We start from the raw sequence: 25,844 nt of genomic DNA on the forward strand, positions 1-25,844 counted from the left end.
GGAGAGCCACCAAAGCAACCTGGGCCATGGCTGCAATGACAGCTCGTGCCAGTGGCACCCAGGCTCACCCACGTGCCAAGTTACTTCTACATGCCCACAGAACAGGGCCAAGATGGTGTCTTAGGGGCATCTCTAAAAAGTGAGTGACACAACTGTTGTTATTTAGCTGCACCACGCAAAGCTGGAACTGCCAGGGTCTAATGACTGATAACCTGCTCGTTTCCTTAGGAAGGAGAGAAGGTGAATAAAACCCTGGGGCGGTGAAAAAGAGATGTGATCTCTGCCGTGGGAGGCCTTCTAAACTATTTGTCCCTCTGAGTTGCCAGCTATCCACCAGCTCAGCTCCAGCAGGTGAGACAGAGGGATGCTGAGTTTGGGGCTCCTGCCGGAGCTCAGCCCCTGCTGAAGCAGATGCAGCTCTAAGCCTTTGCAGAGCTCACGCTCTGGGTCCCGCTGCAATTAAAAAGGTTCAGAGTCCCCTGTACCCCACAGGAGACAGCCAGATCTAGCTGAGCAGTGCTGCTGTTGCTGCAGCAGGATACCTACATCCTCCCCTCTGCCACAGGGCTGGTTGGGCACAGGCAGGGGCTCAGTCTCATCTGCTCTGCCCCAGTTGAGAAAATGCCTCCGCCACTTCACAGATCTCTGCCTGGGTGTTGCCATTTAACAGAGGGACTTGCCCTTGCTAGAGAGAGACAACCGGGTGTCAGAGATCCGCTCTCGCGTCCACGCTGTGTTTATATGGAGAGAGAGAGAGAAAGAAAAGGGGGAGAAAGGGAGATGTTACACCCGCATTAAGTAAGGAGCACTAGTCTTGATCTGCATCTCACAATGACCACACAGGGATTTCAAAGACTTCAGAAACTCCTAGAGGAGAGATTCCAATCCAGGCAAAAGAATAATAATACACGCAATTTTAAAACACAAATTCCTCTCACACTGCCAGGCTGGCTTTTGTAACTACAGCTTTCACATATTTACACTGGCCAAGGACCCACAACCATATGCCAGACACAGCTTTTATTCTCGTAATCAAAACAGGCTCCACATGTGTTAACGTTCTTCGTACAAAGATACATACAGGTAGTTTCTATGAACCAGAAACATACTGTTTTCGACTGTTCACACAGTACCTAGAACAGATGCAGTCCTGAAGAGCGCTTTAGGCCCTCCATTGTAATAAAAGAAACAAAATCCATGCAAAGAGAAAGTGAGATTTTAAAACATGCTTATTTAAAATAAGTTTATTATAATGAAATAATATAAAAGTCTGACAAAAGTCTTAACAATGCTCCAGAAGAAAAGGGACAGATGCTGTATGATTTGAGAGATGATGCAGACTGGAAACTCCAAAGTATTTTGAGACCGAACTGCTTACAACAGCACAATGTGTGCGATGCTTACACTGGAAGAAGTGATTTTAGGGGGCACGAACAAGCCCTTAGAATTAAGTAAATTTAAAGTGTGAGGCAATATACCTTCTCTTCACCTTTAAATGTATTTCAGTCTGTATTTAATATATTTTAGTATGTACAAGTAAGGCTTGCAGTAAGCTCAGCTTGACATGGATAAAATGTATGCTCAAAATCGGCTTGAAAAAAGAAAATAGAAAACCACAAAAGCAAGCTGCTTTGGTTTTCAGTTTAGTCACCATATTCTGGAATGCAATTTTCTTGTTTAGTTTCAAGTAGACATAAACCTCAAACTTTCAAGATGGCTTTAAATAAAGGAATTAAAGAATAAGTTTTGGACCCCCTGAATGCTGCAATGCAAAATAAAGTAGACAAACTTAGTGCTAAGCAAAAATCAGGATATGAAAACAAGGAAATTTCATATATTAAAAAAAACAAAACAAAACACCTTTAGCACATCGGATTATTTGCAGGGAGAAATAACATACCAAGAAAGGGATATTAAAAATGATACTCAAAGGTCCCATTTCGAAGAAGCGCACGCCAGCGTGTGTTTAAGTGAAGCATATGCCTAGATCCTAACTTCAAAGCAAGTGCTTAAATCCTTATGTGAACTGTGAGCAGGATCAGCTACTGCCTGGCCTTGCTCAGAGCCAGTAAGTGCGCTATGATACCCCTTCTGCATGAGGGTGATTTTATATTGCTTGGAGCATGCAGTAGTTCGCAGGGTTTGTTCACCAATGGGCTACAGGGGTTAGCAGAGAGGCATGAATTCAGTTATTCCCGCCCCCCTTCCCTTTTGGTTTGTTATCTGTACTATGCAGGCAAGAGAACAGAAATAAGTCAATTAAAAAAAAACAACCTGTGCTTTCACTCGTAAGAGGTAGAGCTGCCAAGTCTGAAGTGTCCCAATTTAAATTTCATCGGTGAAATTAAAAGTTCAAGGTATTGTGGTTTTCCTGGCAAAATATGTCAAACCAGAGAGAAACTTCAGAGAAAAGCAGCACATTCTCCATCTGACTGTAGATTTGGTTGCCTGCCGAAGAATTCAGGTCTGATTTTCCAAATTTACATTTTTATCACTTACAAAACCTCTTGCTTTGCACTCTCATGGAGCAATGCTTCAACTTGACAGCAACAGCTCTGACAGCAAAGAACTTGAGGAACGGAAGGGGTGGTCACCAGGTGGGGAAGAGGGAAAGATAGCCAGATAGGAACATGCTAATGGTCTTTTCTGGTGTCTAAAAGGCATTTTAGGGTTCCCTAAAGCTTTTTCCAAAAGCTGAATTGATAATGAAAAGAAAAGGTTAGAAGGTCCAGCATACGGACATACCTAACTGTTTTCTATAATGATCCACACCCCTTTGCCAAAGCACGCTGCAAACAACTGGAGCACATTTTGGGCATACTTTTTATACATCCAGCCAACCAAGTGACACTTTAGAAACTATGAAACATTTTTAAAACAAACAGCTGTAACCTAAATCCTGCTGATGCTTTACAAAAAGCTTTTAAGTGAAGGTATATGGCCCTTAACTTTAAGTGCATCTGCTAAAGGGAGACCCACATTACAACAGTGTCAAGATGGGATGTTTCAATGAGTCCTTAAGTTTACACTAAAGCACTTGAGTATCCAGTTCATATTCTACAATTGTAATGTCACAAAACTTCAATATACAACTGAGTATGGTGTCTTAAAATAGCAAAGGGGGCTCCAGAACGTAGTTTGTTTTAAAAAAATAACAACAAAATAAATAAAATAAATAAAAGCCTCCCATTGCTAAGCAGAACTCAACTGAAATGATTTGAGAGCTCTGCTCTAATGCCAACGGCACTATATTACAAAGATGTGTAAGACCTCTACTCAAATATGCTGACTGCCATTATTCAGTACTAGATACCACTTCTATCAGATTGCTTTGGGATTTACCATGTCTCAGCAAGGATGCGCACTGGATAGACACTGTCAGTGTCATATGCTGTGTCAGAATTCTATGCTCAGCTATACTAATTTCACCAAAACCAGCCTTACTCCCCTAGGGTAAGGCTGTGATTACTCTTATTTTGCCATGGCTAAGTAAAATCCCTGAGAATATGCAACTGTTAGACATTGAAGGAAACAGCCGAAAGCATTTCTAAAGGAAAGGGATGCAAAACTTCAGACTAGTGCAGTTTAAGAAACCAAAGTAGTTCATGTAAAGTATACAGAGCGAGGGTGCTGTTATCTGAGTCACATGGACCTCTATCAGTATGCAGGTCACTTGTTCATAAATGTCAGCCATTAAAAAAACCAAAACAATCCTAACCAATTAACAAACCAAACAAATCAAACAGAAAACACCAACCTTCTCTCCAATTCTAAATTTGAAGACCAAAAGTTAGTTGCTTGTTCTCTACAATTATAGAAATCAAAAGCAATCATCTTCTCTGCTTGCCAAACTGACATCACAAGAAAAGAAAGAAGTGAATTGTCTAGCAGTGTATTTGCTTCCACTTGGTCATCTGGTCTATTGCATCCTTAGAGGTATAACTTGGAGTTCAGCTCTGCAACATGCTGCATGGGTTTCTTTCTCAGTGGTGGTTTGACTGGAAAGACAGCATTCGTTAGTCTTAGAAGTGCTCAATGCTCCGCAGTGCATGGTGAAGTACCAGTTTTGAAGGCAAGGAGACCTTCCTCAATTCCTTCTCTATAAATCCCCTATTTAACAACAAGCACACAGGGGTCTCCTGAAGCCACCGTCTCCTAAGAACATTCTCAGAAATACCAACTTTATAGAGATGAGCAAGACAAGAAAGCCTGTTCTGAGGCAGGATACCACGCTGGTTAGAGGATATGCAACGTGGACCACTCTATTTGTTAGAAGAAAGAAGAATGGTAGAAGTTAGCAATTGCTGAAGTTAATGGCCCAATGACGCTGTTAAGTTCTCTGCTTATGAAATAAAGCCTCCTTACTTTTTGCATCAAACATTGGGTCTGATGCACTACTAACAAACCAGTGGTCCTCCCGCTAGTTAAAAAACAAAACAAAACAAACAGAAAATCCAAAAATACCTCCAAGACTTTAAGTGCTGAATATGCTTTCCTGCTACTGGAAAGGTCAGAGCAAAAAGGGAAGCCAATTTTCATCATGATCTCACAGTTAATTTCTAGAGAAGAGGGATTTTTTTCCTGCTCTTCCCATACCCCAGCTGATATTTTGTGGAAATGTGGTCTCCATTACCTTCCCAGAGCATTCAGCTAAGAACTATTACAACAAAGTTTCCCACATAATAGCCGATAACCCTGAGGAAACCATGCAGGGTAGAGAGTTGGTTGTTCTGCTGCAGGGGTGGTTTCTTTGCATTCATGCTTCGAAGGAGCAGACAGCCAAATCCCAAAGGCCCTCTGCTTCATTTTTAGCACTGCAAGTAGTGAAATAATTGAATGGAGCTCTGGTCAAAAGTTTTGACTTTTTACTCAAGCATAAATATATACTACTTAAATTAAGAAAACACAAAAACTAAAACCCCACATCCTTCTGATTCCTCTTGGTGTATGCAAAAACTACAGATAGGCACAAGTCAGAGAAGATGACAGAACAAGACATGCTATTTAAATGCCTAATTACAGTTCTGGTATCTTGCTTTATACACTAAGTGTGATGTTTGGTCTTTTCTTAAAGCATCATATGCTTTTCTTAAAGCTCACAATGCTAGGCTCTTTAGAAAGGATCGAGTATTTGGTGTGAAGAGAGGCTCCCGTCACAGAGTGATGCCGGGCAGCAGGCCTGCAGTACATTCATTTTACGGACAACGTGGGTTTTAGCCTAGCAAAAGCCAGTACTTCTCCTGTGAGTATGGTGACACTGAACCTTCTCCTGTATTTACAAAGATTTACTAATTCTAAGTACCTCATTATCAGTCTTCTTTCTTCCTGCACATGAGCTAAACTCAACTCTTTGCACAAAGCCATCTGAAGCCCTAGGTCACCACTGAGACCCATTTATTCCTTGATTGGGCAGTGAATAATTCACAGACAGCCATCTAGTCATCAACACAACTAGTAATTTTGTCCTTAACCATATCACTAGCTAAAAGGACTTCTTTATTATTTTCAATAGCAGCAGTGTTAAGGAGCACATTTTTATCTGTATCAGCAAAATGGGAAAAAGGGCAAATCTTATTTTCTTAATTTCCAGTCACTTCAACATCATTTCAGATTTTCAGGCTTGTAATTGGCCCAATGTGTAATGACTCCTTGACAAATTCTAGCTTCTCCTACACTTTACTCATTTCATGTCCACTTTCATGAAGTCTCTGCCCATAATTGCAGCTTAGGAAGGATTTTAATAAAATCTGCTTTTTAAACTGCTAGCTGTATTCAATTTAAAAGCAAATATTACTTTTCTGTGTGAATTTGATTTAAGAAAACCCTAAACCCAAAATAGAAAAACCTACCAAAACCTTAATAAACCAGGATGATGGACATGATCTTCAATTGCTTGTGTAAAGCACTGTTGCAATTAGCTGGGCTCTGCCAGTCTGTGCCAGCAAATTTCTTGTGGCCCACTGGCAGGAGCTGACAGGGAGAACGTGGCACATACTGGGAGCTGGTCAGGGAACACGACCCACAGTTTCAAAGGCTGGTTCCTGGGGAAGCTCAGACCACCAACCATATATGCTTGTGGTGAAGATCTCTAATATTTGGGGAGGTGCTGCATTAAAACGCTTCAACCCAAATTAAGGGACAAATGCACAGTGTACCTTATAAGGTGGCATTTAACTGACCTTCTGTTCTGCTACCAAAGTAATAATAACTCTCACTACCTCTGTCCTCCTACACCTCCTCTGTCCTCCTACAGGTCAGAGGGAGTGGGCACAGGGCATGGGAGAGCCAGAGCCAGCAGCGCCCGCCTGGGCTCCATCTCGACTTCCTTCTTCCTTCCATCTTGCTCCGCTGCACGTGCGGCTCTCTCCTAAGGTACGGGAGCAAAGGCCAAATTCTGCTCTGTTACTTTTATGAGGTGAAGAGAAGAGGGAGTGCACAGGCAGGAAAGAAACAGTCAAAAACATTCATCACAGACATAGTTATGACCCAAAGAGAAACAGTACCTCTGCATTTAAACACAAAACAAGCGTTAACAAAAAAATAAAAATCATACATACCCTTCCCCAAAAACACTCACAACACCCTTCCCACCTGAAAAGATACAATGAACAGAAATGATGTCCAAGAAAGCCCAAAACGGAAGAAATTTTTGTTAACAAACACAGTCCCTGAAGTTTTAAGACACGGTCTTGCTGTAGTCATACCACCTCGTCTGACTCCAAACCATGTACTTCATAGAGAGTGTCCAAGATATTTAGCTGCTTTTCCATGGCTGGTAAGTAAATGTTGAGGTCCCTCTGCATTCCTTTGTAAAATGATTCTTCCTGAGGATCACACTCCTCTACAGACAGAGCTGCCACAAAATCTTCGTACGTTGGAGCCGCCCTTAAAGCTAACTGGGAGAGGAACCAAAACTTTTAGATTTGCAAAACAGAACAGGAAAAGAAACTGAATTAAAGTAATGAAAAACTTTTGAGACATCCCTCTCTGCACTTAGACTGTATAGCTTTAATGTATTTATGTGTATGTGCGTATGTTAAGATTTTTAACAGACAGGGAGGCTAATATATATATATACATATATATATATATTTATTATCTCTATGTGGATCCCCAGTTTAAGACATCTTCAGAGAGGTCTGCTTTTAAGGAAGTGAATTAAATACAAACCCCAAATAAAGTACAGTTTGTTAGGGGAGCTCCCAACCCAGTGTCACACACTTCAACATTGAAGTCCCTTTCTCAAAACACTCTTTAGAAAGCTTTCCCCAACATTTCTGTTTCCCCCAGTCAAAGCCTCTGCCATGACTGCTTGGATGAGCCTCTTCTTTTTTCTTTTATAATTTTAGTGGTAATTTCCAGTGACAGACACGAGGGGGAGCTGCCAGACTGGACAAAAATAAACTATTTCCTCTAGCCAATATATTCTACTTCAACTGCCTGACACATTCTGCACTAACCCTTCTTGAATGCCCACATCCAAAGACAGATCAATCCTCAAAAAAAGCAACCGCAAACCCTCATTTCTTCATGTAATAGCCCCGCAAGACTGTGCTGAAAAGCACATAATGAAAAAAATGTGCATGCAAGCGTGTTCCATCTGTTTTGGCTCCAGAAAGCAGGTTCCACCCTGAAAGCCCAATACAGAACTTCGCGATAGCCACAATCCTCACCCGGAAAATAAGGTCTGACAAGGTAATCTATTCATTTTAATGCATATAATTTTAACATGGTTTATTAATTACACACAACATAAGACCACATTAACAAGACGCCCAGCTCTATCAGCAACCAAGATACATACTTACCGCAAAGACCCCGCGGACAACCCAACCATGGTGCTGCCGTAATGTCTTTCCATAAGCATTGTCTTAAAGGAAGAAAAAAAAAAAAAAATCAATCAAGAGAGAGATGTACGGCAGTTTTAAGTTTGCATCACAAAGAGAACTTAGAGCTTAGAAATTACTATTTAAGGATATATTCTTGCCACTGGATGCAAATAATGGCTGTTTCTGAGCACCAAAGTCATGACTGAAACGAGATGACAGATTTGGGATTTCTGCACGGAGGTCTCAGCTCTGCTGTCAAATCTCCTTCAACTCATCCACGGCAAGTAAGCGTTCTAACAGACAGGAAGGCAAATGTAATTTTTATTTGACTAGCTGTGATTCATGACTAACGCTTCTTCTACTATCTAGTTCTCAGTTCAGTGCAAGTCTGAGAAAATAATATACGGGGTGAAACAATCCTGCAACCTGATGGTCAGCCAGCCTCAATCAAGGTGGTTAGCTCAGGCATTAACCAAGAACTCTCTCTTTACATCTGAGGGTCAAGTTTCGAGGGTCATTGGAACAGAAAGCACTGGGCCTTTATTAAAATAATCCTCAGGATCTCTATTGTGAGTGTCCCTGATTGTAGCCTTTGATGAAGACCCTTTTTATGTTCCTAGACAGCTCCACTTTCATATACAAAGCTTTTTATGGACAAAGCCAAATATCTTTGAGCCACATTTTCCCAGCCTTAGTTTGTCACTGCCATCATTTCATATCCTTGTCCTTCTGTTGAATTTTTAAGTATCTGACACCGTATTGTACTTTCCCTGAGCTGTTCACCCTGAAGAAATAGAACTTCTACATTTTGCTGCTTTAGGATATTTGCTCAAAAGACTGCAGACAGTTGTTATTGGAAGAGCATAAAAAGTCAGTAAAACGCAGCCACAAGTTTTATTGTAATATGAAGTACTCCTTGTCTATCAGTCTAATGACTGGGGAATGAGGCTTTTCTATCTTTACAGTAGGAGAGAGAATCTATGAGAAAAGCATACAGTAATAAGAGCAATGAAGTAAGGAGAGAGAGAGTGTTGTGTAGAAAACAGGACTGACAAGTCTATTCTCTGCCTTATCAGCAAATACAGGGGACATTAAAAACACCAGAAGTTGAAAAGCTTGCTTAGATTTAAATCCCAAGTAAAGACAAATCCCTTTAGAAAGCTGTTTGTTCCTCAGAAGATCATAAGAACTGGTGGATATTCCATTTTTTATTTTAATTTCATTAGCTTGATATTTGAGGTTGTAGAAAAAGAACATACACCCCATCTTTACTTGAGATTCAAATAGCACAGTTAACTCCTAAATGAGAAACTGTAGCAGTAAGCCAAAGCTGCACTGGTGATACAGATATGGATGAGGGGGAGAAAGGGAAGGAAGAAGTGAGAAAAAAACAGCTGCACAGCTCTGTTGCACACAGAGCAATTGAAGAAATAATTCAGTGCTGAAGCCTTCAGACTCAGAAGGTCAAATAAGTGGCTTGGCTTTCTGTGGTATTTAACATCCACATCTGGTAGCAGCATATTTACAGTCCCACTTCCTAGAGCTGCTTACATACTTCAGTGTAGTAGTTCTTTTTACTAATCCTACAGGACAACTGCTTAGCTGTTTAAAAGAAGCTAAAAAAAATAAAGCTTTAAAAAAAGCTGGTTTAAAGCCATTTTAAAGGATTATCATAACATTAGGCTGCATGCATATAGAGAGGGTCTTACTCAGGAATAACCAAGTCAAGTCTGAGAGGGGTTTGTATTTTGTTTTATACTTTATGTGGGCACTAGCCTGACTCAGTAAGTATCAGAAATTGTGTACTTGGAAAAAATTCCTTCTTTTCTGTTACAAACTCCCTTCTAACTGACACAGGCAATTCACAGCCATACTGGCAAAGAGGTGATTTCAAAGAGTAATAGCCAATCTCATAAGGAACTAAAAAAATAACACAACAGCAACTATAAATGCGGGAGTGCTCTCACTGCAAACCAGTAGAGAAAATGGAATGAGACAGAGCACTTTTTTCCCTAAGATATGACCGTCTCCCCTGCCAAAAGTATGCCAACTAAAGGAATCTTTATCTGCTATTAAATCAACATTGACCAGTTATCTAGTAATCTGCCTGAAGATGGCCATTTTCAGAAACTGCAATTTTCAAAAAAGTTATGTCTTGGAGATTACTTGCATCGTTAGTCCCTGAAGAAAAGAAAACATAGGTTCTAAACGAGGAGGAAAATAGCCAAGTATATAAATTCAGAAGCACATGAAGAATAAAGCAACTGGCACTTACTCAGAGCTGTTTGGATATTCTTTTCCCCATTCTTCACTTCTGTCAAAAACCCTTTCAAGAACTTTAAGCCTCTGTCAGGATGAACCCACAAAATAAAAAGAAACCATGTTTATAACAAAGTAACCCAAAGTATAACAAAGCCCCCAAAGTTGCAATACAACTCAGCTGTGCAGTAAAACTCAGAATTAAGGCACTATTTTCAATCTGAATAAAAAAAAAAATGCAGCCACCTCCTCCAGCCTCTCTCCTAGCCCAAGGGAAAACACTTCGCTAAAACATTTCTGCTGCAGCCTAAAATCACCTGCCTGATATTCTGGCCCAGCAGGATCACTCACTCACTGTAATTTCACTTTTATGGGAAAAAAGGTTGCCTGCAATCGCTTTTTCAGGCCTTTTGGCAAAGTTACAGCGATACAACCACAGACAACACATTAATCTTGAACCTAGCCAGTTTGGATTGATGCAGCCTGTGGAAAGTAACCACTTTTCTCCATGTACATAAGCTTGCACCAATGAAAGGCCCCTCATTCCACCTTAGCCGTTCATAGTGTAAGTAGATACAAGGCCATTACCTTTTCAGCCACAGGAGAGCCTCCGTAGCAGAGTTTCTAACTTGTGCTACACCGGCATTCACTTCATGGAGCACTATCTTCTGAAGGGTATCAAACTCTTCTTTGTTGGTTATAAATTTCTGGTTTATTTTCTGGAGAGAAAAAACAAAGCTTTAGGCTTCTAAGACCAAACAGTGGCCTGTCCTATAAATACCACCCGTTTACCAGGACTCTTCCCTGCAAAGGATACCACAGATCCCCAACCCCATCACACAGCCCCCACGGCATGGCTGGCCTGCCACGCCAGGCACGCCTTCGCAGGGCACAACACCAGACACATCTGGCTAGCCATCTGCTTAACGCAACCGAAAAAAAGCATCTCAGTCAAAGATTTACATGGAACCTACCATTTCTGCCTGACAAAATGCTTTAGGTTCGCATGGCATCCTCCACACCGGTGGAACGGAGTTAAACTCAACCTGCTCTCTGAGCAAAGTCCCATTTGGCCCAAGCTTCAAGTACAAACAAGACTGCCTTCTGACAACTGCTAAGCTGCAAATTCTCAATTACACTTAGCAGTCATTGGCATGCTTAAGCTTTTTAATTTATTCCAAGGTTTGTTATACACAACTCCTCACAAAAATAAAAGGCAAAATATATGTGGCAGTTAAACAGTCGTCTTCTACCTTAAAGGAGCAGCTGCCTACCATTTGACAATAAATATTCAATTTTTTTTTTAAATAGCATCCTTCCCTCTTGCTATTTTCAGTCTTTCAGTCGCTACCTTCAGCAAGATAAGTTCATATCTGCCCTACTTTGCACCAAACAAATCTCAATGTATACAACGTTGCTCATCATACACTCAGGAGATATGGTTTGCTTTTCTGCTTTTTCCTTGAAAGAAAAAGCTGTGAAAAGTCTCACTATGAATACATCTTGTCTCACAAGTAGCACTTCAAACCTTTTCAGACTTGGAGCTGGAAGGACTGTCAGAATGAGAACCGAAGCTGCAGTGTCTGCCCCGACCTGCTGTGAAGCTGCTTCTTAATGCACTAATTTGCTCTTACTTGTTTGAGGAAAGGGTTTTTTTCCCCCTGGTTTGTTTTACAGTCTAAAGTCAATATTGCTACCATTGCATCATGACTTAGAACCTATTCAGTGCAGAATCGAAGTCATATTCATTAGGTGTCACAGATGTTTTACTTGGCAGTCAGTCAAGTATTTTATAAGTTTGTGCACAACAGCTGGATTTATTAAACACAGCATGTACTGTAAGAACAGAATTAGGGGCATTTCAGCATTCTGATTTGACAGATGGTAACATTATCAAATACTAAATAGCCTTCCAATATTGACTCCTACAACAAAGATTCTTGAGCTTTAATACCTAAAATATATATTTTGTTTAAAAAAAAAAAAATTGGTGTTAGAAATAAGCTGTTACCTTGATGTTACCTACAAAATCCATTTTAACAGGAGCAAAAACAGTTGGTCCCAGCTTGTCTAGGAAAAAAAACAAAGGCGATCATATTTTAAAATTGTGGTCTTTTCCAGTCCTCACGTCTTAGTAACAATTAATTTCATTTACTCTCTTAACAATCCTTCTAAATGGCAAGAGAATACTAAATGAATGACGTAAACCGAAGTCTTTCTTTGGTGTAGAATCAATCCACCCCAGTTGGTACAAGTGTTAAAATACACCGACCTACAATCTGGAAGTCTTCAAAAGGGTGCATGCTTACAGGGTCCTCACATCTACTGTTAGATTCAGGGGCCAAGCAGGTGGGGGGCTGCACTAGCTGGAGATAGAAGTCTTTGGAAAAATCAAATAGCAGCAATAGCTAGTACAGCTGATGGTGTGCTATCAACAGTATTAGACACGCAAGGCATTCCACACTGTTCTTTTGAGGGCAAGAAACCACTGCTCCAAATATACCCATAGATTTCCAGACAGCTTATACACGGGTGCCGTCTAAATGAGAGTGCATCCTCTAAAAAGCAAAAGACTAAGCAATATCTTCTTGTACCAGTAAAATTGATTCTGCTGATAGGAACTATTTCTATCACTTTATAACTATCACTTTAGCAAAGAAACACTTTAGAAATTACAAGAACACAAAGAAATCACTTTAGCAAAGAAACAAATTCTCCAAAGCAACTGCTCCACCTTTTCTCACAGCTGGCAGCTAGAGGAGTAGATAGTAGCAGGCAGCTAGAAGGAGTTAGATGCACCCACGGGATGAAAAGAAAGAGCTGCTTACCCAGAACGGGCACAATTGCGTAACATGACTCCAGAAACTCTTCTGTTGGTATGCCCTCTTCCTCCCGAAGTTCAATATCGCTGAACCTGGTGTCCAGGACAAGCAGAGAAGATTGTTTACCTTAACAACTTTTGTGCAACTTCTGAAGACAAAATTACATTTCATGCCCGCTTCACTCGCATAGAGGTAAAATTTATAGACATGGAACTACCAACATGGCTTTTCTTTCACAAGGTTAAAGTAAATGACTGCAGAAAATACACATTTGGTGGCATGCAAGCAAGGCCTGTAATTACAATAACCAAGGAAAAAACCTCCCACTCCACTCTGTACAGCCAATTCTACAAAAGATATCTTCTTCAATTACTGTGCTGGATGCAGTCATGTTAAATAATCTCAGAAAATACAGTTTTATAGACAGAACAGCCTTAAAAAATGAGTCAGTTAAGGGCTTAAAGTTTCAATAATCCTTTTAATTTACATCTGCAACATGTACTACCTATTGCTCATGACACTGAAGAAGGTAGGAGAATCATTTTCATTTCTGTCTTCCTCACACAGAGTCAATCCACTTAAAGAATTCGTTTCCGACTGCAGCAACTTGTGGGCATCAAAGCTTTCTACAGCTTGCAGCTTGCTCTCTCCATCTTCTTTAATGCCTTACATTTATAGGAAACAGAAGAAAAACAAAAATAGAAAAAGAAAACAGCCACACACCCACATTGTTATTCTTGTTCACACAAGACAATCACACAAGTTTAAAAGCTTTCCCTGCCAACACCATGACTCTCACCACAGTTCCCCTGCTGTTGGATGCTCAGACCACATGTCAACCAGTCCCCTCCCCATTTCTTTTAATCAGACAGACCAAGCACCTGGCTCCAATGCAGGTAAGCCCATATATCCTCAGCAAGGACAGCAATATGAGAGAAGAGCATTGAAGAAGTGATTGGGTGCAGCAGGGAGCAGACTCATCTTGAAAGAAAGATTACTTCTCACATGCTGTAACTTCCCTGGTGTTGATAAAATGGCACAGTGCATTTTCAAAAGGAAAAGAATAATAGTGACTTGTTTGGTCTTTCTGATAAGTAAGTAAACTGGCTGCTTAGATAGGTACTGCTATGATATCAAAGGCTGCTATGTTCTCCCCAATTTGTATGAGTATCTTTAAAGTTTCCCAGAAAAAGATCCAATTGCCTCTTCCCCACTGTTCTCTATTTCTTCCTTGGGGTCAAGCGCATTTTTTTCAAATAAACAGAGCACTACGTGAGCACCTCTGAAGGAAGACAAAGTCTTAGACACCCAAAGAAAAGCCACATCCCATGTGTGGTAAGGCCTTCTGACCTCACGGAGAAGTGCAGAGAACAATTCAAGAAGCAAAAGTGATATATTCCCAGTATCTGCAGTGCACAGGCCATGGCCACAGCATGTCTTGCTGCCATACTGTCACACTAACATCCAGAATTTCTCGGGGAACATGTCTCTCCAGGAAAGGAATACTTTCAAAGGCCAGTGAGGATTTATAGGCCTGAAGTGGAACTGAGCTCCTGGCTGAAGGGATCCAGCTGCAAGGAACTATCTTCCTCTGAGTAAAGCCTGAAAACAAACTTGCAGCTTTCCCTATTACTTGCAGAACCACTAAATAAGCCTAGTGCTGCGTGAATAAAGAATCACTCAAACCCGATAACAGCAACGAGACTTTAGCCGTGCTCCTCAGGCCACCACTGACCATGCCTTACTCACAAGCAAAGTGACTCTGCTAAGGAACTAGAGTTTGAGGGATGTCACTGATCTGTCCTTCACCAAGACACATGGGATGGTGAGTAGAGAAACAGCCTGAGTCCACAGCGGCTCCACAGGAGTGCCACGCATAAAGCCTGGGGTCCTCTGAAACTTCGAACTCTAACACTGTAAACACTAACTGACAAACTGAAACTTCTTACGGGACTTAAATGCTTTTTAAAGATTGACTGCTCTTAATGGAGGGGAGAGGGAAGGAAGAGTATCTGAGACAGGGCAGAGCTCCTGGGCTCACAGGGAGCACCCAAATACAGCCACCAGCAAGACAGAGCCCCAGGCTGGCTGGGTCAGCCCATCCCAGATGGGTGGCACTGCACATCCTGCTCCACACCGTACTGCCACCAAAACTCTGCAGCTTACATGTGCGTACCCAAGAGGGGGTAGGCTTTTCCCTTTTTTGCACAGGAACAACCTCAGTAGCTAAATACCAACAACCTGACTTGAATTAGTCTCATCTCCTTGCTTTAGCACTGTATTCTTGAGGTATTACGCTAAATGGTGACACATGCATGTTATTCTACAGGGACTTACCACGTAACACAACACCAGTTACAGAAATGGGAAAAATTCCAGAGAACCCATGTAAGAAAAAAATCACCATGTTCATTAACTTGGGCTTAAAAACTTCAGCTGATTCACTGACCGCATATATATGTTTTGGAATAATGGCCAGGCAGAGAAAGCTACTGTTCAAGAACAGTCCATTCAACAGGACAGGCAGAAATCATACATTACTTGTATAGACTTACCCAAAGTAAGTTCAGCAGCCCTTAACAATATAGCTATGTTGCATGGAATTTTATACTGAATTAGTTCAACAGTGTTTTACTGAAGTCACACACAAATCTAAGTTTCCTGCTGTTGCTAAGGTAATGGAAGAAATAAGGTGCTTTCTAATACACTCTTAGTTGCAGAAAAACTGTTAATTTTCCATAAAGATTTGTCAGAGCAATCATGAGCGACTACAAGGTCAACCCCTCCAAGACAGGCACACAATTAGCTTCAGTGCCCCCCTTCTGACAGTGCAGCCCTACATACTAGCAGAGATGACAGCATTCCTGGCGGAGGGCCTCTGGGAATAACGTCTGTCCACAGTGCAAGACAAGCCCAAGCCCTGCCAGGCTGTATTGTTACGCACGTCAATCAGCATCTAGAGGAGCCTCCGCTTGCCCAAAGAAGAATTTTTAATTTCCTTCCCCATTCAGGCTCAAGTTAGCTATCAACAAGGGCAGGAGCTATGCTGGGAAGACTTGACAACAGGCAGATATCAGACTAAAATACACTGACATTCCTTCTCCTGGGAAGGAAGGTATTGGCACTCTCACAGGCAGCCTACACCTCCCTCCATTTACACTTTAAGAGTAACGATTCTGGATAAAAGATGGTGCATATATTTACCTGCCAAATCCTCTGCTATGTGGTCTTCAACAGAAACATCACTGCCCCCCTCATTTGTTTCTGGGTTTAAACATTCCAGACTTTTAATAAGGGTTTGCTCTTGATGGTTAATTTCTGCTTTTACAGAGCCATTTTCACAGGGGTTCATCTGCCTGAAGAAAGGGAAAGAATAATGGTTACTGTATAAAACATTGCTTGGTAAGCTTCTTCCTGTGAAAACACACAAATAACAATAAGAGAAAAATAGTTGACAGAAATTATAGGCTGCCACAGGCTGCTCTGAGCAAAAGATCTTGTCTAAAATAACAAAAGGAACCAGGCAGCTCTTTGCAGCAAGTAGGATTAACAATTCAACCTCAGTTTGCGGAGTTTGAATATATTTACAATGACCTTTATTGAAAAGAGATATAATAAAAAAAATACAATTGATTACAAAAAAGAAAATCACAGGCAGGTATTACAGCTAAAAGAATATCCCCGCATTAGTACGTTAAAATATGCCATCTACTCCACAGATCATAGCCTGCTCTCCATCAATGATTTTATGAGCTTATGGAGTGGAACCTGAGATGCAGGAAAGCGCACTGAAGTGGGAGAGAGCTGGCTGGTGACTGACCAGTAAGTCACCAGTAAGTGGATGGCTGAGAAAAATAAAAGGGAAAGGACTGATAAAGAAGAGACATGAAGTGGGGTGAGCCAGCTCCCTTTTTTTGTGTCTGCTTCCAAGTACACAGCTCAGAGCAATACAATTCTGCCTGCATCCAGTACTAGTAATATTAGAGTACAAATATGGAAAGAACAGACACTACCAAAAACAGATTAGAAAGAGATTGACAGTAAAGACTTCTATTATACCTTTCCGTTGAGGTGTGACTGGACAAGACAGAGTGCTTTATCTGTAAGATAAATGGGGAGGGGGAATATTCTTTAAAGCAAGAAGACTGTATCATGCTTCTCAAGCTTCACATTTTATTAAGCCTAAGCTGGAGTCAGCAAAAAAGCTGAAAAGCTAAGCATACGCTCACTAATTCTCTGACCTGGAAGCAGTATACAGACAAATACGAAAAAGGTGCTACATTATTACACCATTAAAATATTGAAAAGCTAAAAAAAAAAAAAAAAGAAAAGAAAACCAGGAGACTTCCTTTAGAAGCTAGCTAGCAAGTGCCAAGTGAGACACCATTCAGCATGTGGAAAAGAAACAAGGCAGTGAGTTTTCTTTGCAATGATGTTTTCTTCACTTAAGAAAAAAAACGAGGAAAAAACAGACGAAATGTGAGGCCAGATACCAGGTCTGGTGAAGTAATCTCACTTCCCAGATGCAGTGACGTGTCTACATTCCTACGTACAACTTAGTCTGCTGTTTGCCAGAAATGCTCCAGTTTTGTGTATGTAGCTGTGGATCCAGGATTCAAGAAAGTGCCCTTGTCATTAAAAAGATAAGCTCATCAGCTTCTGTGGGCGTATTACCACAGATCCGATGCTGCAGTAGCTTAGAAGAGCAATAATTGCTGTGAGCTCCCACAGTGGACCAACTTGTCATACAGCTAGGTGTTTTTTGAAACATCACTGTCTGCAGAAGGATCAGTCCCTGAAAGTTAATGCTTAATAAATTTCAGCTATTGATAAAAGTTAAGAGATTGGTCACTGCATATTAAAAAATGGCCCCACCTCGCTTGCAAACCACAAGAAAGAGCAGAGTATGTCCAGTACTAGCTATAATATGGGTAAAAATGCATTCCCTACTTCTACAAATGCTCCTTCACAAAAGGCTGCCTTACTACCCGTAACCCAAGACTGAGAGAAAAGGATACTGGCCATTACCTTGTTCGTTCTGAGAACTGCTAAATGTGGGGATCCAGGCGGGGTCTGATGCAATAACTCAGAAGTGAAGGCAGTATTTGCAATCTGCATACATTCTTCAAGAGTCTTCAGGAAGGTGTCACAGGTTGATTTTAACAGAGCTCCCATATCAATCCCGCTCTGTGGGAAGAAACCAATTGGAAGACGTGGACTCACCACAGAAGACCAACTTGGAGCAACTAATGTCTACAAAGCCCACAACTGCTACAGTCATGATTTTTGTTTAACATGAATTAAAATGCAATGTGTCAGCTGCTCAGAGAACTGGCATCACATATTACTGGGGCTATGCCCCCTCACAGCATTACCACTCTTGTCAGCCTCTCACCACCAGTACGCTTGCGTTTTAAAAACAATGCCTCTTAGTTACTTATCCCTGGTGTTAAAAGTGTATTAAATACTAAGCCTTGACGTATTCAATGGCATTCCAGAAGACACCACTGACAGGAGAAATAAAAAATAAACAAATTAAATAGATACAGAATGATCTGCAGATAATAATTTCAAAAATCCCATGAATAAAAAATTATTGCAATTGAAAAACAGGCAGAATGAAGTATCACACTGCCACAATACTCTTCACCTCTGCAAAGCACAGTTATTGATGCTGAAATGCTTTTATCAATAAATCTTTCCAGTGAAATACCAGTAAGATCAGGGAAAGTGAGTTTTCCCCAAGAAGCGTGAAATATGAGCTGGATAAACACCACATTACTTGTTTGTTGTCAACACCTGTGAGCTGCAAGTTCTAATAGTGCCATTTAGTCATTTATACACTACATCATGCTTCTGCACTGTCTGTTAATTCACCATAAACAGTTTATCAGGTATCTTTACAGAGATGGTTTGGACATGTAAATGATGAACCTTCAGGTGTTTTGCCTGCCTGTCCTGCACCTGAGGACCCATCTCTCCAGTGGGAGGTATCCTGGAACTCCACACCAGCTTCTCTAGCAAGTGACATGCATCCCTCTTCACACATTTCCCTCTCAAAGCAAGGGGCAGACCACCGGCATTAGGAGACCCCTCTTAAATGAGGCTTCTTTGGTCAGGAAAATTTGCAAGGTTTGAAACTTTAACTTAAGTGAGGCTAATCAGGCAGTTCTTTCTGGCAATTTTGCTTTTTTGTGGTCTGCATCGTCTCTTGACCTTTTGTGGGTTTCGGTTGAGAACAGAAGTGTTTTGCTGAGCAGGATATTAATGACCCAGGAGCAGACAAATGTGCGCTTCTTGCAAGTTATCTTTTTATAAAAAATTTGTTGCTTTTTTGATCCACTGTATACACATGATCACCTACAGACGTGTTATTATCTAGATCACAGACATCACATCTCACTACTTGCTACCCCAACACAGGGAAAATTATTTGCAACGATACAGTGTTACTCCATTTAAACAAGAACTGTTGCGTGGGTACATTATTTCCCACAGGTTCTCTGCAGAAAGAGGGTGCAATATTAAGTAACTGTGAGTGAATACTACATTGGCTAAGCAGAAGAGTTTACAGTGCTCAAGACTTTACGGATATGGTCTACACCAAAAATAGAGCTGTACCTCTGGTTCTGATACACCAGAAATGCTGGCTTCCTTCGTTTTATGCACTTGCTGAACAAGGAGGTTACAGTACAGTCTAAGTTCAGACATTTTAGTCTTCAAGGCTTCTGTGCTTTCAGTGAACTCTAAAAGTGAAACAAAAGAAGAGTTAAATTTATTGTATCCATCTTGCAGTATATGATTTTGGATAGTTGCTGAAATAGTATTATCCAATCTAATTCAATCAATGCTTCCTTATTTCAAAACATTTTCGATCAACTCAAAAAGATGAGCTGAATTGGCCATAAATTATGCTCCTGACAGGTAAAATACTGTTTCATTATTTGTTTCATAGACAGGAACAATATGTTCCTGGACTGAGGACACAGAAAAAGCAAGTACACAACACTTGACCTTAATGGGCCTTTTAAATAGGATGAAACCCCTACATATCATATTTTTTGTTTTCACTAAGTAGTTTAAGGTGCAAACAATTATACTGTGAATTAAATGATCAGGGTTATAGGTAGAAAACACTGGAGGGAAAAGACGCATCCTGTCCTACACAAAGGGATTAATTTAATATATATCCTTGAATCATAGAGTGGTTGAGTTGGAAGGGACCTCTGGAGACCAGCTAGTCCTACTCCCCTGTTCAAAGCAGGGTCAGCCAGAGCATATTGTTCAGGGCCATGTCTAGTCAGGTTTTGAACACTGCCAAGGATGGAGACTCCACAACCTCTCTGTGCCACCTGTTTCAGTGCTCCCTCACCCTCACAACAGAAGCATTTTTGCTTATGTCTCAATAGAGTTGCTTGTATTTAAATTTAGGACCATTTCCTCTTGTCCATTCACTGAGAAGAGTCTGGTTCCATCATTTTTATGCTCTCCCATCAAATATTTCCTTTAGTAATCTTAGTGGCCCATTGCTGGACTCACTCCAGTATGTTCATATGTTTCTTGTACTGGAGAGTGCAGAACTGAGCAGACTAATCCAAATATGACTAACAGTCAATCTGAGATTTTTCAGAAGTAATTTTTTGACATTAGAGTCCCAGAATTACAAAGTAAATTATTTTGTCTGTTAGTAAGACTAACATGGTTTAGTTCTGCAAATACATCAGCAGCTTTTCACCCTGTGCTACTGTATGCCAGTTTATAGATATAACCTCTTTCTGCTTCTAGGCACTGTGTATCAGATCCCCACTTTGTGGAGGACCCTACCGTAGCATCTTCTGCTCAGTTCTGACTCAGTTTGAACTGGCAGATGCAAAGCCTGCACATAAGGCTAAGAGGAGAAGCAATTCCTCAACTCAGTGAAAGGAAGTGCCCACCCCTCCTGCATTTGCTCAGGATCACTGATATCTTAACAATAATTTGCTGTTTTCCCATCTTCTGCATAGTTATTGTGCTGAGGCTACACAAGGTTAAGGCATGAGGTCTCACACTGATTCACGAATGGCACCACACTTGTAGGCAAGAGGGGTTTTCACTGGGGGAAAGTGAGATTGTTGGTGAAAGCAAAGAGGTAAGTGAATTAATTTTCATAGCCTGACCATGATCGGATTTCAGTTTCCGAATACCAGCATGCACATTTAAAACCAATTGCAAACCTTTATTTTAATTGCCAAGGGATTCTTGAAGTGCACAAGACAGCCCAGTTAAAACATGGAAGGAAAGGGTCTGAGAACTCCAAAGCTCAAGAGCCACTGGTATGAGAGGCTGGGTCATCATACTAAGACGGTTGCACAAGGTGAGGGTCTTACCTTCATGCACAGACTGCATCCCAGTGACCTGCAGCCAGGAGCTACTCATTCCTTGTACTTACAGAATTTATCAGCACACGATTTTCAAATTATTTATACATAGTATATTTTAAGGAAAAAACGAAGTTTTCAAATCCCTGCACCGAGAGTTAACACCTGAGATTTCTAGCTAGAGTTCCCATGTGGCTTGGCTTTTAGTGGCACCAAAGACCTGAAGCACAGGTTGGACACAGAGTTCAGGTATAGATTTTGTAATCTTTATGTGTACACCTACTAGGTCAAGGAGAGGGAAATAAAAAGCAAACAGTATGTGCCGGCAAAAGGGTGTTCTTGCCTTTTTCCTTCTGCGTTCTGCTGTCAATCAGACAGGCTTTGGCAGTTCCTAGCGCAACCAGCCACTTTTGCCTTTCAGCTGCATTTCTTGCCTTCAGGTAGAAGTATTGCTCCCCTGGGATGATCAGGTCCATTCGTGTGCTGTCTGCAGGATGAACTGGAAGCAACACAGATTTCAGACCAGTCCCTCAGCCCTTCCCAGCCCAACTGAATATAACAACAGATATATTAGGTGGCAGGTCAAACAGTAAAGAAAGAGGAGGAATCTACAGCCCCAAATTACTCCTGTTGCCATTTTATGACTTCTCTTCTGAGTCAGGGAATAGACAGGACATACATATGTACAGCTGTGGGACAAAAGGCTATGAAAGGCAGTTTTGTGATCAGTACAGTATCATCTGGGAGTCTTTATGGAAAGGGCATCCTCTTCTGGCAAGCCTCTCTTTCAAGTTTCCAGCCCATAACTGAACCTCAAAGATGTGGCAAGGAATCCAATTTGAGTGAGCAGACCTAGTACTGAAGTTAATTATTCACATTTCTAGCTTCAGCTTTGTGCTTATGAAGAGTCATTTGAAGCTGTATGATGTTCCACGATGGCTCATGAAAAACAGTGACCCACCTGCGTGTAGAATACCCATTATATTAGAGGCTTGCAGCTTTCTTAACATTTTCAAAATACTATAGAATAAAAACTGGCACATATATGAAGTTACTGAGTTACTACAAATACATACCAAAGAAATCAAGGAGCCAAATAGCTCTTGTGATCTGAAATCTCATCTTGAATGCACCATTATTGGACAAATTTCATGCAGCTGAGTGTTACTGTATCTTAGTTACCTTGAATTTCACACATGCCCATTTGGATGCTTCCCTTACAACCCTTCCAGGCATCTTCCTGAGAGTCATAATAGGACAGGATGCCACCACAGAGAAGAAACCATCGAGGCTGCCAGCCTGAAAAACAAAACTGCATTTCTCAGTTGCTTCTCTCCCTGCAATTCTACTACCTCTCTCATTCAGGACTTCCTGCAAATAAGACCCCAATGATTCTCAGTCCCCCCAGGAAAATTAAACTCTTTAAAGTGGTGAGATTTGTGGACAGGCCTGGACGTTGTACACCACAACCCCTGCTTGCTGGCAGCTACGTGTCCTTTCTGTAGGCAGCTGGACCACAGCGGTATGTTCCTGAGATGCCATATGTCGTTTTCAGTAGTTTTGCTCAGACAGTGTCACTGACTCACTCTCTCTTCCAAAACCACCTTTTCAGTCCACCACCCCTCAGTTCCTTCCATCACTCCTTCACCCACCTCGTCACTGTTTCCAAAAGCTACCCCAGCTGTCTTGCCTTACATGTCTTCCTCCCTTGCGGGAAGGTCTAGCCAAACCGTCTTGAAAAGCAATGGGCAAGAAACTCCTAAAAATCAAGGGAAGGAGGGGACAGAGGAGGATGTGTTGATTTCTGAACACCATCTTTCCACGAAGCAGTTCTCAATAGCTCTTGAAACTCTCATGCTGCCCACATAAAAAGTAATCTTGAATTAATGACTTGCACTTCTGGATACCTTCCCAGAGAAAAACCAAACGACCAGGCTAGACCAAAACCAATAGTTCTGGGTACCACTTTTGCCCATCCTGCTGTCCAACTTCAGAAGTAAATTACCCCTTTTGTTTTCTTCTTTTGGAAGTACTACAGCAGTATGAAAAGACACAAACAAACAAGACATGACAGCCATCAGTTATGTCTAATTAAAAACTACAAGCTCATTACCTCAAGAAGAAATGAGGCAGCAATGTTACTGGAGGAAAGCAGTTTTCATTACTGAGCTGCAACAAGCTCCCCCAGACAGGACCAAGGTGTGGTGGTGCGTTCTCCCACCCACCCCTTTTCTCTTGTGCACCTGGCAGAGCGTGGGAAGCAAAGCTGCTTTACAATCTCAGTAACTCCCGTCAAAACTTGGCCTTCATGTAACGAGTTTGGCGGTTAAGCGTCCCTTGACCATATCAGAAACTCTCACATGGTTAAGGTGGAAGCAGCACTGTCTATACCAGGGAGGCAGCCCTGACAACCCCGGAACATAGTTTTTGTCTGTATCAATCGCCTCCCAATAGCCTTGGGGGCTATCTTATCCACGCCATAGCTCGGGAGGATCTGTACCAGCATCACTGGAATTTTTGAGAACTTTAGTGATTTCCAACATGGGCTGTGAAAGTAGAATGGAAATTTACTGATGCCTAAAGTCAATCATCTCGTGACCCTCCAAACAGCAGTACCAAGGGAGACCCCTTTGAGCTCTCCTGGATCGCAGCGGGCTGCACCAGAATCTCCCTCCGGGTGGGATGCCTCTCACAGCTGCGAACTCTTAAGTTTGCATACAGAGGTCTGACAACAGCACCCGGGCTGATCTCTGGCACCTTTCACCCCTCGAGACTCAACCTTCGCCTGTTGAGTTAATCGTTTGATGTGAGTATTTCACTGAACTCAAGGGGAATTTTTACTGGGTATCTTTATATATGCATATTGTGAGTATTTCACTAAAGTCGCAACAAATTACTAGGCCTATTGTCTGTGTGTGTGTATCGATACAAATATTGTAGTAGACCTCATTTAATCTAATCACTTTTTTTTAGACGCTAGATTAATTAATGATTAGTTATGGCTAAATTCTTGTGATTTTCTCCTTGCTGCAAACAAACCTTATACTGCTGCTAGCTATTTTCCTTTTTCTTCTTCTTTTCTCCTTTTTATATGTATTCCATTCATATAGTAAGTAATAGAGCGAACCTTGCCATCGAACTCTATTGAATCACACTTTTATAGATTACTATTAAAATCACTATTTCCAAATATCTTTGACGGTGATTCTTTATGCGACTTAACCACTCATTCGTGGCACAAGGGAGCAAGACACCGAAGCTCCCCACGCTGTGCTGGCAAACCATCTCTGGGAAAAACAGACCATGTGGGCCACACGGCTCCTACACATTTTTGCAGAGAGGCCTTGCCTCTGCTGCCCTGCACCGGGAGGAATGACTGCTCCGTACCAGCTAGGGACCAATTCCTTAGGCTACTGCTGAAGCCAAGCCCAGCCCAGTTTAAGGTTAGAAAGCCCTAAAGCCACAGGCTAATAGTAGGAGTATGATTTGGGTTTTTTTGTTTGGTTATTATTTTAAACAAGCAATACCACAGAATCCGGGCCAACCTGGTCTATAGGTTACTGAACCTTCGGGGTGCAAGGGAAACAAACATAAATCCTTTTTCACACTCTTCCAGAGCTCTTCCATTATTTCCTAGAAGAATATAAAAACATTATAAATGCCAAAGTATTCTCAATACTTTTTTATTTTATGTGAAGGGAAAAAATCACAAGAATGAGAATAAAAAAAAAAGAAAACAGCAAGACTGATTTTTATTTGTCTTGCCACCAAAATAAAGAAACTATCCTAAAAGTCACTATTGATATGGAGGAACTCACAAAAAAAGGAGGTGATTGTTCAGCAGAGAGAAGTAGTTAATTGCTTCAGACACTCAATGGCACAGAAGCAATCCTTTAAATAATGCACAGCACCACAGTCAATACAAGCCTCTAATTCAGCCTGGAGATCCTGCTGCTGCACATGAATCATTTCAATCATGGTCCTACAGCTTACCATTGCAGCTGATGCTCAACCAAATTGCATCCCATCAATCAAAGCCTGTGCAATCAATTAGTCAACATACAAAGCGCTCTGGCTCCATCACTTTGGAGGCTGGTTAAAAATATTTTATGAGTCAATATATTTTGTTGAGGTTTTTGTTTGGTTGCGTTTTTTGATTCTGGGTCTTTTTTTTTTTTTGAGGGGGAAGCCGCAATCATCTGTCTTCCTTCACAGAACCTAACTCTTCTTTATTAGATATGTATTAAAAAGACTATGATAGGCAATTGTTAATCAGAACAGCATGTATTTTCAGAACAGAATTGTTACACTAATAAAAATATATTTTTATAAAAGGAAACCAATTTAAAAAAAAAAAAAATCACAGCAAGGTTCTGTCAGAAGATGCACTAACCACCTGGTACTCACTGACACTGAGTCAGCAGCCATGGGAAGGTTATCCTAAACAACCAGCTAAAAATAGCATGTGGCTGACAAATCATGGGCAGTGCAACAGGCATACAATCTTCAATTACAGGAGCTTCACATTTGCAGACAAGCAAAGAGCAGAGGGAAGAAAAAAAAAAAACACAACAAAA

General features: G+C 41.1%; 1 protein-coding gene across 2 annotated transcripts in view; it reads right to left on the minus strand.

Annotated features, from left to right (window-relative positions):
• Nucleotides 1-1,211: 1,211 nt before the first annotated feature.
• PLEKHA8 (pleckstrin homology domain containing A8) overlaps nucleotides 1,212-25,844 on the minus strand; it is a 33,320-nt gene continuing 8,687 nt past the window's right edge. The window contains exons 2-14 of one of the 2 annotated variants that reach the window (XM_087772194.1): nucleotides 22,450-22,566; nucleotides 21,611-21,766; nucleotides 19,532-19,656; nucleotides 17,939-18,097; nucleotides 16,970-17,010; nucleotides 16,115-16,266; nucleotides 13,416-13,575; nucleotides 12,917-13,002; nucleotides 12,100-12,158; nucleotides 10,677-10,807; nucleotides 10,105-10,175; nucleotides 7,809-7,870; nucleotides 1,212-6,896 (exon numbers count right to left, since the gene is read on the minus strand). In XM_087772194.1, coding sequence (XP_087628320.1) covers nucleotides 6,699-6,896; nucleotides 7,809-7,870; nucleotides 10,105-10,175; nucleotides 10,677-10,807; nucleotides 12,100-12,158; nucleotides 12,917-13,002; nucleotides 13,416-13,575; nucleotides 16,115-16,266; nucleotides 16,970-17,010; nucleotides 17,939-18,097; nucleotides 19,532-19,656; nucleotides 21,611-21,766; nucleotides 22,450-22,566 — 1,517 coding nt within the window. In that variant the 3' untranslated portion in view covers nucleotides 1,212-6,698. Of the gene's footprint in view, nucleotides 6,897-7,808; nucleotides 7,871-10,104; nucleotides 10,176-10,676; nucleotides 10,808-12,099; nucleotides 12,159-12,916; nucleotides 13,003-13,415; nucleotides 13,576-16,114; nucleotides 16,267-16,969; nucleotides 17,011-17,938; nucleotides 18,098-19,531; nucleotides 19,657-21,610; nucleotides 21,767-22,449; nucleotides 22,580-25,844 lie in introns of both variants that reach the window. The other variant, XM_087772205.1, reaches the window with a different exon arrangement.

This window comes from Nipponia nippon, unplaced genomic scaffold, assembly GCF_047370975.1.
Source record: "Nipponia nippon isolate SJK-2023a ecotype South Korea unplaced genomic scaffold, ASM4737097v1 scaffold_1, whole genome shotgun sequence".
Lineage (NCBI taxonomy): Eukaryota > Metazoa > Chordata > Aves > Pelecaniformes > Threskiornithidae > Nipponia > Nipponia nippon.